The sequence below is a fragment of the Eubalaena glacialis genome, chromosome 2, assembly GCF_028564815.1.
Source record: "Eubalaena glacialis isolate mEubGla1 chromosome 2, mEubGla1.1.hap2.+ XY, whole genome shotgun sequence".
NCBI lineage: Eukaryota > Metazoa > Chordata > Mammalia > Artiodactyla > Balaenidae > Eubalaena > Eubalaena glacialis.
The window spans coordinates 83,807,652-83,820,284 of NC_083717.1; the positions used below are offsets into that span (position 1 = coordinate 83,807,652).

General features: G+C 37.2%; 1 protein-coding gene across 1 annotated transcript in view; it reads left to right on the forward strand.

Annotated features, from left to right (window-relative positions):
- The window catches only part of DMXL2 (Dmx like 2), a 146,694-nt gene that overhangs the window by 110,752 nt on the left and 23,309 nt on the right, over window positions 1–12,633 (forward strand). Inside the window, exons 24-27 of the mRNA XM_061180318.1 lie at window positions 6,509–7,587; window positions 7,996–8,187; window positions 10,182–10,258; window positions 12,173–12,303. Of these exons, the coding sequence (XP_061036301.1) occupies window positions 6,509–7,587; window positions 7,996–8,187; window positions 10,182–10,258; window positions 12,173–12,303 (1,479 nt within the window). The remainder of the gene's footprint in view (window positions 1–6,508; window positions 7,588–7,995; window positions 8,188–10,181; window positions 10,259–12,172; window positions 12,304–12,633) is intronic.

A 12,633-nucleotide genomic window follows, 5' to 3' on the forward strand; every position in this document is an offset into this window, starting at 1 on the left:
TCTGGGCTTTCTATCCTGTTCCATTGATGTATATTTCTGTTTTTGTGCCAGTAGCATACAGTCTTGATTACTGTAGCTTTGTAGTATAGTCTGAAGTCAGGGAGCCTGATTCCTCCAGCTCCGTTTTTCCTTCTCAAGTTTGCTTTGGCTATTCGGGGTCTTTTGTGTTTCCATACAAATTGTGACATTTTTTGTTCTAGTTCTGTGAAAAATGCCAGTGGTAGTTTGATAGGGATTGCACTGAATCTGTAGATTGCTTTGGGTAGTATAATCATTTTCACAGTGTTGATTCTTCCAATCCAAGAACATGGTATATCTCTCCATCTATTTGTATTATCTTTAATTTCTTTCAAAAATGTCTTATAATTTTCTGCATACAGGTCTTTTGTCTCCTTAGGTAGGTTTATTCCTAGATATTTTATTCTTTTTGTTGCAGTGGTAAATGGGAGTGTTTTCTTAATTTCACTTTCAGATTTTTCATCATTAGTGTACAGTAATGCAAGAGATTTCTGTGCATTAATTTTGTATCCTGCTACTTTACCAAATTCATTGATTAGCTCTAGTAGTTTTCTGGTAGCATCTTTTGGATTCTCTATGTATAGTATCATGTCATCTGCAAACAGTGACAGTTTTACTTCTTCTTTTCCGATTTGGATTCCTTTTATTTCTTTTTCTTCTCTGATTGCTGTGGCTAAAACTTCCAAAACTATGTTGAATAATAGTGGTGAGAGTGGGCAACCTTGTCTTGTTCCTGGTCTTAGTGGAAATGGTTTCAGTTTTTCACCATTGATGACGATGTTGGCTGTGGGTTTGTCATATATGGCCTTTATTATGTGGAGGAAAGTTCCCTCTATGCCTACTTTCTGCAGGGCTTTTATCATAAATGGGTGTTGAATTTTGTCAAAAGCTTTCTCTGCATCTATTGAGATGATCATGTGGTTTTTCTCCTTCAATTTGTTAATATGGTGTATCACGTTGATTGATTTGCGTATATTGAAGAATCCTTGCATTCCTGGGATAAACCCCATTTGATCATGGTGTATGATCCTTTTAATGTGCTGTTGGATTCTGTTTGCTAGTATTTTGTTGAGGATTTTTGCATCTATGTTCATCAGTGATATTGGTCTGTAGTTTTCTTTCTTTGTGACATCTTTGTCTGCTTTTGGAATCAGGGTGATGGTGGCCTTGTAGAGTGAGTTTGGGAGTGTTCCTCCCTCTGCTATAACTTGGAAGAGTTTGAGAAGGATAGGTGTTAGCTCTTCTCTAAATGTTTGATAGAATTCGCCTGTGAAGCCATCTGGCCCTGGGCTTTTGTTTGTTGGAAGATTTTTAATCACAGTTTCAATTTCAGTGCTTGTGATTGGTCTGTTCATATTTTCTGTTTCTTCCTGGTTAAGTCTCGGAAGGTTGTGCATTTCTAAGAATTTGTCCATTTCTTCCAGGTTGTCCATTTTATTGGCATACAGTTGCTTGTAGTAATCGCTCATGATCCTTTGTATTTCTGCAGTGTCAGTTGTTACTTCTCCTTTTTCATTTCTAATTCTATTGATTTGAGTCTTCTTCCTTTTTTTCTTGATGAGTCTGGCTAATGGTTTATCAATTTTGTTTATCTTCTCAAAGAACCAGCTTTTAGTTTTATTGATCTTTGCTATCGTTTCCTTCATTTCTTTTTCATTTATTTCTGATTTGATCTTTATGATTTCTTTCCTTCTGCTAACTTTGGGGGTTTTTTGTTCTTCTTTCTCTAATTGCTTTAGGTGCAAGGTTAGGTTGTTTATATTAGATGTTTCTTGTTTCTTAAGGTAGGATTGTATTGCTATAAACTTCCCTCTTAGAACTGCTTTTGCTGCATCCCATAGGTTTTGGGTCTCGAGTTTTCATTAAATTTTTTGATTTCCTCTTTGATTTCTTCAGTGACCTCTTGGTTATTAAGTAGTGTATTGTTTAGCCTCCATGTGTTTGTATTTTTTTACAGATTTTTTCCTGTAATTGATATCTAGTCTCATAACATTGTGGTCGGAAAAGATACTTGATATGATTTCAGTTTTCTTAAATTTACCAAGGCTTGATTTGTGACCCAGGATATGATCTATCCTGGAGAATGTTCCATGAGCACTTGAGAAGAAAGTGTATTCTGTTGTTTTTGGGTGGAATGTCCTATAAATATCAATTAAGTCCATCTTGTTTAATGTATCGTTTAAAGCTTGTGTTTCCTTATTTATTTTCATTTTGGATGATCTGTCCATTGGTGAAAGTGGGGTGTTAAAGTCCCCTACTATGATTGTGTTACTGTCGATTTCCCCTTTTATGGCTGTTAGTATTTGCCTTATGTATTGAGGTGCTCCTATGTTGGTTGCATAAATATTTATAATTGTTATATCTTCTTCTTGGATTGATCCCTTGATCATTATGTAGTGTCCTTCTTTGTCTCTTGTATTAGTCTTTGTTTTAAAGTCTATGTTGTCTGATATGAGAATTGCTACTGCAGCTTTCTTTTAATTTCCATTTGCATGGAATATCTTTTCCATCCCCTCACTTTCAGTCTGTATGTGTCCCTAGGTCTGAAGTGGGTCTTTCTTTGACAGCATGTATACGGGTCTTGTTTTTGTATCCATTCAGCTAGTCTTTGTCTTTTGGTGGGAGCATTTAATCCATTTACATGTAAGGTAATTATCAATATGTATTTTCCTATTCCCATTTTCTTAATTGTTTTGGTTTGTTATTGTAGGTCTTTTCCTTCTCTTGTGTTTCCTGCTTAGAGAAGTTCCTTTAGCATTTGTTGTAAAGCTGGTTTGGTGGTGCTGAATTCTCTTAGCGTTTGCTTGTCCGTAAAGGTTTTAATTTCTCCATTGAATCTGCATGAGATCCTTGCTGGATAGAGTAATCTTGGTTGTAGATTTTTCCCTTTCATCACTTTAAATATGTCCTGCCACTCCCTTCTGCCTTGCAGAGTTTCTGCTGAAAGATCAGCTGTTAACCTTATGGGGATTCCCTTGTATGTTATTTGTTGTTTTTTCCTTGCCGCTTTTAATATTTTTTCTTTGTATTTAATTTTTGATAGTTTGATTAATATGTGTCTTGGCATGTTTCTCTTTGGATTTATCCCGTATGGGACTCTCTGTGCTTCCTGGACTTGTTTGACTATTTCCTTTCCCGTATTAGGGAAGTTTTCGACTATAATCTCTTCAAATGTTTTCTCAGTCCCTTTCTTTTTCTCTTCTTCTTCTGGAACCCCTATAATTCAAATGTTGGTGCGTTTAATGTTGTCCCAGAGGTCTCTGAGACTGTCCTCAATTCTTTTCATTCGTTTTTCTTTATTCTGCTCTGCAGTAGTTATTTCCACTATTTTATCTTCCAAGTCACTTATCCGTTCTTCTGCCTCAGTTATTCTGCTATTGATTCCTTCTAGAGAATTTTAAATTTCATTTATTGTGTTGTTCATCATTGTTTGTTTGCTCTTTAGTTCTTCTTGGTCCTTGTTAAACATTTCTTGTCTTTTCTCCATTCTATTTCCAAGATTTTAGATCAGCTTTACTATCATTATTCTGAATTCTTTTCCAGGTAGACTGCCTATTTCATCTTCATTTGTTTGGTCTGGTGGGTTTTTACCTGGCTCCTTCATCTGCTGTGTGTTTCTTTGTCTTCTCATTTTGCTTAACTTACTGTGTTTGAGGTCTCCTTTTCTCAGGCTGCAGGTTCATACTTCCTGTTGTTTTTGGTGTCTGCCCCCAGTGGCTAAGGTTGGTTCAGTGGGTTGTGTAGGCTTCTTGGTGGAGGGGACTCGTGCCTGTGTTTTGGTGGATGAGGCTGGATCTTGTCTTTCTGGTGGGCAGGACTGTGTCCGTTGGGTGTGTTTTGGTGTGTCTGTGACCTTACTATGATTTTAGGCAGCCTCTCTGCTAATGGGTGGGGTTGTGTTCCTGTCTTGCTAGTTGTTTGGCATAGGGTGTCGAGCACTGTAGCTTGCTGGTCATTGAGTGGAGCTGGGTCTTAGCGTTGAGATGGAGATCTCTGGAAGAGCTTTTGCATTTGATATTACGTGGAGCCGGGAGGTCTCTGGTGGACCAGTGTCCTGAACTCAGCTCTCCCACGTCAGAGGCATAGGCGTGACACCTGGCCGGAGCACGAAGACCCTGTCACCCACACGGCTCAGTAGAAAAGGGAGAAAAAAAGAAACAAAGAAAGAAAAATAAAATAAAATAATATAAAGTTATTAAAATAAAAAATAATTATTAAAAAAATTTAAAAGTAATAATAAAGAAAGAAAGAATAGAGCAAGCAAACCAAAAAAACAAATCCACCAATGATAGCAAGTGCTAAAAACTATACTAAAAAAACCCAAAAGACAAAAAATGGATAGACAGAACCCTGGGACAAATGGTAAAAGCAAAGCTATACAGACAAAATCATACAAAGAAGCATACACATACACACCTCACAAAAAGAGAAAAAGGAAAAAATATATATATCTATATATATAAAAGAAAAAAAAAGAGGATGAGAGCAACCAAATCAATAAACAAATCTACCAGTGATAATCAACTCTAAATACTAAACTAAGATAAACATAAAGCCAGGAACAAATTAGATGCAGAAAGCAAACCCCAAATCTACAGTTGCTCCCAACATCCACCATCTCAATTTTGGGATGATTCGTTGTCTGTTCAGGTATTCCACAGATGCAGGGTACATCAAGTTGATTGTGGAGATATAATCTGCTGCTCCTGAGGCTGCTGGGAGAAAGTTCCCTTTCTCTTCTTTGTTCACACAGCTCCTGGGGTTCAGCTTTGGATTTGGCCCCCGCCTCTGCGTGTAGGTTGCCTGAGGGTGTCTGTTCTTTCCTCAGACAGGATGGGGTTAAAGTAGCAGCTGATTAGGGGGTACTGGCTCACTCAGGCCAGGGTGAGGGAGGGGTACAGAATGCGAGGCGAGACTGCGGCGGCAGAGGCCAGTGTGACGTTGCACCAGCCTGAGGCTCGCCATGTGTTCTCCCGGGGAAGTTGTCCCTGGATCACGGGACCCTGGCAGTGGCGGGCTGCACAGGCTCCCGGGCGGGGTTGTGTGGAGAGTGACCTGTGCTTGCACACAGGCTTCTTGGTGGCTGCAGAAGCAGCATTAGCATCTCATGCCTGTCTCTGGTGTCCACGCTGATAGCCGCGGCTCGTGCCCATCTCTGGAGCTCGTTTAGGCGGTGCTCTGAATCCCCCGTCCTCGCGCACGCTGAAACAGTGGTCTCTTGACTCTTAGGCAGTTCCAGACTTTTCCCCAGACTCCCTCCCGGCTAGCTGTGGCACAGTAGCCCCTTTCAGGCTGTGTTCATGCAGCCAACCCCAGTCCTCTCCCTGGGATCCGACGGAAGCCCGAGCCTCAGCTCCCAGCCCCCACCCGCCCCTGCGGGGGAGCAGACAAGCCTCTCAGGCTGGTGAGTGCTGGTCGGCACCGATCCTCTGTGTGGGAATCTCTCCGCTTTGCCCTCCACACCCCTGTTGCTGTGCTCTCCTCCATGGCTCCGAAGCTCCCCCCTCCGCCACCCACAGTCTCCGCCCACGAAGGGGCTTCCTAGTGTGTGGAAACCTTTCCTCCTTCACAGCTCCCTCCCACTGGTGCAGGTCCCGTCCCTATTCTTTTGTCTCTGTTTTTTCTTTTTTCTTTTGCCCTACCCAGGTACGTGGGGAGTTTCTTGCCTTTTGGGAGGTCTGAGGTCTTCTGCCACCGTTCAGTAGGTGTTCTGTAGGAGTTGTTCCACATGCACATGTATTTTTGATGTATTTGTGGGGAAGAAGGTGATCTCCACGTCTTACTCCTCCGCCATCTTGAAGGTCTCCCTCTTTGCAGTTCTTTTTGTTTTGATAGTATATCCCACTAAGGATGTTCAGTCAAATTACTTATTTTTTTTAAATTACTTATTTTTAAGTCACTTTATAGTTCCTCTCTTGTGGTTATGCTACCACCTTGATAGAAAGAATAATTTGTTTAATTTTGCTTTTGCTTTTATTGTGAATTTTTAAAAATTAATTTTCTTTTAGAATTATATAAAATGTTGAAGTGGTTTTGAAATAGAAACAATAAAATCAAGGTATTTTCAGAGAAATCTAGCTTCTTTCCTCGTCTCTCTACCCTGTTCTTGCCTCCCTTTTTTAGGAGACCAATTGAAAAAAAAAAATTGTGTGTTCTCCTTCCATTTAAAAAAATACAAGTGTGCGTGTGTGTGTGTGTGTGTGTGAATGTGTGTATGTGTTCCCTCTTTACTTTCTTAGATAAAAGGTAGTTTAGTATATATACTTTTCTTCATCTTCTTTTACTTAATATATTCTGGATATCACTCCATAGCAAAACAGGGAAATTCTTTTTATTTTAGCTGTATTTTGTGGGTATATCATAGTTTAACTAATCCTAGTTTAATATTTAAGTGTCTTTTATTTTGAGGAAATGCTGACATTTTATTCTTTTGTAATATAATTACAAGTTAACATAATACCTTGTGATTGTATCTGTTTGATTTCTATAGTTATCAAATCTTGTAACCCAGTGGTGTTTAGTTTCTACAACTACCTTCGAACTCATCCTTTGCTTATTCGAAGAAACCTTGCCTCCCCTGAAGGAACTTTGGCAACCTTAGGTCTCAAAACGGAGAAGAACTTTGTTGATAAAATTAATCTCATAGAAAGAAAATTATTCTTTACTACAGCAAATGCTCATTTTAAAGTTGGATGTCCTGTTTTAGCCTTGGAGGTACTCTCCAAAATTCCAAAAGTTACCAAAGTGTCGGCCTTACCTTCAGAAAAAGATCAGCCTGACTTCATTTTTAAAAAGACGGATGATGTACCTTCAGAATCAAAAACTCTGAGTGATGGTGATGGAAGTTCTGGAATTGATTGGTCAAACATAACTTCATCACAGATTGACTGGAGTCAGCCAATAGTAAAAGTTGAAGAGGAATCTCTTACTCTTGATTGGGGTGAAGAGCACGATAGTGCCTTAGAAGAAGAGGAAGAAGATGCTGTCGGTTTAGTAATGAAAAGTGCAGATGTCCGGGGAAAAGATAGACAAGAAGATCAGGAAGCCCCAGACCCTAATATGTTATTGACTCCTCAGAAAGAGGATTGCCTTGAAGGTGATTCTGAAGTTGATGTGATTGCTGAACAACTAAAATTCAGAGCTTGTTTAAAGATCCTTATGACTGAACTAAGAACATTGGCTACAGGTTATGAAGTAGATGGTGGAAAACTCAGATTTCAACTCTATAACTGGCTTGAAAAGGAAATTGCTGCCTTGCATGAGATATGTAATCATGAATCAGTTATTAGAGAATATGCCAGTAAAACGTATTCCAAAGTAGAGAGTGATATTCTGGATCAGGAAGAAATGGTGGACAAACCAGATATTGGTTCCTATGAGTGGCACCAAATAGAAAGGCGGAGACTACAGGCTAAACGAGAGCATGCAGAAAGACGGAAGTTGTGGTTGCAGAAGAACCAAGATCTCCTCAGAGTGTTTCTTAGTTACTGTAGCCTTCATGGGGCCCAAGGTGGTGGTCTGGCCTCAGTAAGGATGGAACTCAAATTTTTGCTACAAGAATCACAGCAGGTATTGACTTTACTTTTGTTTTCAATCTTGGTTATTTTAATAATTTCAATAACTCTTTCATTTATAGTTGTAAAGCTCTTTTTACTGGTTAATCTTAATGTGATTAGCTCCTCTATTCATAGGAGGCACATATTTACACTCTGCATGGGTCTTTTTAGACAAAAGTTTTGGTAATTAGGAGTAGGCTAAAAGCTTGAGAGCACAGCTGTGTCAAACTCATCTTTACATCTTCTGCATCTAAGCATAGGACCTGGTACACAATCAATTTTTGTAGAATAAGTGAGCAAGCACATTAACATATTGCTTTTACTCAGATGTTTACTGCCAGTATTTTTATCATATAACTATTAATTGCTTTTTTTGTCCTTCATTTTAACTACGGAAAAAATAATCTCCTATCACTCACAGGAAACTACAGTGAAGCAGCTCCAGTCTCCACTACCACTGCCTACCACCCTACCTCTGCTTTCAGCAAGTATTGCTTCAACAAAAACAGTCATAGCTAATCCTGTATTGTACTTAAATAATCACATCCATGATATACTTTATACTATTGTTCAGATGAAAACACCACCTCATCCCAGTATTGAAGATGTGAAGGTAATGTAGAGTTTATGATCATTTGGTATTATACACACTGAGAAGGTAAATGTGTTATACTTGTCTTCCAATTTGAACTTAGAAGAAATATTTTACAGTACTGTTATCTGCTACCTTCTCAGTCTGATTAGTTCAAGACCATTTGTCCAATGAATGTAATTTGAAAGTAAGCATTCTTGAAATTCTCCCATTTGCCGCAGCTTGGATGGAGTTTAAGCTAAGTGAAGTAAGTCAGACAGAAAGAAAAATGCGGTATGTTATCACTTATATGTGGAATCTAAAAAATGAAACAAATGACTGTATATAACAAAACAGAAACAGACTCCCAGACATAGAGAACAAACCAGTGGTTACCAAAGTGTGTGTGTTGGGGGGGGGCACAGTATGGGTAGGGAATTAAGAGATACAAACTACTAAGCGTAAAATAGACAAGCAACAAGGATATATTGTACAGCTCAGGGAAACAGAGCCATTATTTTGTAATAACTTTAAAGGGGAGGATAATCTATAAAAATATACACTGTGCTGTATACCTGAAATTAATATAATAGTTTCTTCTAACTTGTGGAAAAGTTATTATCTTCCTTTAAGACAGGCAAATACTTTTTTGGTAATAAAATTCATTTTCTAGACAGTATTCTTGCCAAATATTCCTTTGGATTCTCCATCTCCTTTAAATGAATCATTAAGTAGAAATATTTATAACTGTTTGCTTAGATGCCAGGATATTATGAAAATATAAGTGCAGGGGGGTATCTTTGAGAGAACCATGATTGATTAGAAATAGTCCCAGAGAAAGTACCGTCATTACTGTCTCCCTAATGATTGTGTTTTGTTGGAGGCTGTGGAATAGTTTGGGGCAATTAGAGTTTTGGCAGAGTTACTACCCCAAATTAAAACTATATCCTATGCTGAAAACTTAAAAATGGATAGATTCTAAGAAACAGTAGGGAGTGTGGCAGGATCTGGAGAGATGATCAAACTTCCACTGTGCTAGCCTAAGTGTATTTGTACTGTGCTTTTTCCAATTCCACTGGCTGATGTCATTTCAGGTCCCCAGTATTTTTATTTTTAATCTTTTTGTTTGAAAGGTACATTCAACCTCTGGTAGTACATTCTTCTGAAGGACCCAAGGTTTACTGGTCATATCATCCTATTAGAGACTTCTAATCCATAGCATGAATTAATCTGTATCAGTAGTTTAGCAGAGATTACTTAAATTATTTGATAGGTGAATATGGAAATGCAGAAAATGCATTCAATGCATATAAGCTCTAAGTAAACATTTCTAGTTCCTAGAAATTTGGATAAGCTTTCAAAAAGTATGAAACTATTTCTAAGATCCCTTCAAATTTTAAGATTGTGTGAGTCTCAAAATGTTGATTCAGTGTGGCATTGTAGGATGTGGTTTTTATATTATATTGATAATTTTTAAACTTTAAAAATTTAAAATTCTAAGACTGCATTACTTCTAAGTACTAAGTGGATTACTTGCTTTCTGGAAAATTAACCATTTCAGACAGTGATTGATATACTTTCTAAACATTTAATTCATTCTTACTGATAAGATCAAGTTTTTAGTTTCATCAAGGAGAAGTTTTCATAAGGCAACTTTAAATAAAAGCTCTGAAAATTCTCTGCTTATTTTGGTTCTGCTTTTTTTGAGTATTACTATTTAAGCTATTCATTAGCATGCTAGGACACAGTCCCAGCAATGTGAACGTTGGCACTTTGCTTAGGGCCTGCTAAGTGGCAGGCTCACAGTAATAAATATTTGATAAAGATGCATATGAATCAATTAGCTTTGTTGTGAGCATGGATATTGAATTGGATGAGTTTTATTTTAGAAGCTTTAAGGTAGAATTAGTAGTCTCATGTAGGACCTAGTCTTATTTATGATATTGCTAGTTTCCTGGGTATTTTCTGATTTTTAACATACTACTGTTGTGTAGAAATGTTAGTACAAAATGTAATTGTGGCTGTTTTGGTTTTAGGTGCACACACTTCATTCACTAGCAGCATCACTTTCTGCATCAATTTACCAAGCATTATGTGACAGTCATAGCTACAGGTAAAAAAAAAAAAAAAAAAAAAAAAAAAAAAAAAAATTACCCAAATAGTATTAATACAGCAAAAGCATTAAACTGTTCCAGAGTTGTATTAAAGTTCTGCTTCCTAGGGACTGAAAAATCCTCAAGTATGACTGCCATGTGTACTTTAATAGATGAGAATGAGAAATAAAATAATTATTTGTTTAGTTTAGCTATTACCTAGTAACAACAGAGACATATAGAAAATGACAAATAGTAAAGGAAAATTATCATCACCATCTTTTTTTTTGTTTTCAAGAAAAGAAGTGTTCACTATCCAAAGTAATTTATGATACGAAGTTTTCTTATTTTTTTCCCCCTTAGGAACTATTCCTTTTAGCATTAGATTAGTTTCTGTTTGTTTGGTTTTCAGTTGAAAGAGGAAGAACTTTTGAAAAATGAGAAAGTACATTCTTAACATTGAATTATTAAAATCAATTTTACTTACCCATTTCTGTATGTCTTTAGAAGTGATATCAATAGATGTAATGGTTTGAATTTTTGTTAAATGTCTAATTGCCTTCATCGTGTATACTCTGTATTTTAATGACTAGGGCAGTATAAGTAGTAAGAAATTGAATCACTCGGAAAGATGACCTAGATTTAAATGGATTATATTAATAAGTGAAAAGTTTGTAATATAAATAGAATCACATTAAATTTATATTACACGTATGTCTAGATTTTTTTCTTATAAATTCAGCAGCCTCTATTTAGATGTAAAGGGGCATCATGTCTGCCCGTTTCAGTGGGAAGATTTTTTATTGCATAGGGAATTACTCTCTCAAAATGGCCTGTTCTCTGATGTTAGCCTAATAAGGCCATGTCTAAGTAACTCCAAAAACTTGGAAATGTAAATAAGTGAAAAAGAGTTTGTTTGGTTGACTGTGGTCATCTTAATGATCAAAGACAACTTGTTTGATATCAGTCACTGCTTAAAATGGCGCCAGATGAGAATCCAAATAAATTTTGTTTAAATGTGTATTTTCTAGTTTTTAGGCTGTGATTGACTCTCCAGGGAGTCAGATTTATTTTCGTCTTTTGTACTTCCCCCACTCCATAAAGATGAGGAAAGTAAATATTTGGGCACATTTGGCTTTAGGACTAGGTATTTCTAAAATAGGATTCTTCAGATTTTAGTTGATGTTTTTTATTTTTAAATTAATAAATTATTTTATTTAATTTATTTATTTATTTTATTTTTGGCTGTGTTGGGTCTTCGTTTTCTGCTCGAGGGCTTTCTCTAGTTGTGGCAAGCGGGGGCCACTCTTCATCGCAGTGCGCGGGCCTCTCACTATCGTGGCCTCTCTTGTTGCGGAGCACGGGCTCCAGACGCGCAGGCTCAGTAGTTGTGGCTCACAGGCCCAGTTGCTCCGCGGCTTGTGGGATCTTCCCAGACCAGGGCTCGAACCCGTGTCCCCTGCATTAGCAGGCAGATTCTCAACCACTGCGCCACCAGGGAAGCCCTTAGTTGATGTTTTAATTCAGAGTTGAGCTTGCACAACTTTACAGAACTAAGAAATGCAACAAAATAGTGCCCTGAAACTTTCTGATATATCTTAGTACCAACAGTAGTCTCCTTACAGCAGACTTAAAAAAAAATACAAATAAGTGAATATAGAAAAGATTTTTAAGTATTAGGTGGCATTTGGAAAAGGTTTTAATGACTAAATGTCATCTGCCTAAATAGAAAATTTGGTATTTTGTTTTAAAAAGCTATCGATAAATATTTGTAACTAATTTAAAGAACTTTCTGAGATAAGTTTTTATTAGAACAGTGAACTCAGTTTTAAGAGTTTTGTTTTTGTTACAGTTATCTAAAATAAATACGTATAGGGTATAATTGCTTGTTACCTCTATTAGGACGATAAATAACTGAACCTTATTTGTTTTAGCGGTCAGACAGAAGGGAACCAGTTTACAGGAATGGCTTATCAAGGGCTTCTTTTAAGTGATCGTCGAAGGCTAAGGACAGAAAGCATTGAAGAACATGCAACACCAAGTTCTTCTCCTGCTCAATGGCCTGGTGAGAATTTGAGTGGTGTTTTTTGTTTGTTTGTTTTTTAATCTTCTATTTGGCAACTCCTTTTTACAAAGCTACCAACTGGTTTCCTGATTGTTGTTGTTTGTGGATTTGGTGAATAGTTTTTTATTTGTTTGTTTTTGATGATGTTTTCTGCCATGGATTAGGAATTCTTAAGTACTGTAATGTTGTCTGAAGACTCAGAAAGTTAAGGCTTCAAAAACCAGCTGTGTTGACCAGCATAAAAAAGCAAGGTTTAACATCCTTCGCAAGGGTGAGCACGTCATGTTTCTTATCCTTAGACATCCTGAATTAGAATCTTAGAGAGCCAGT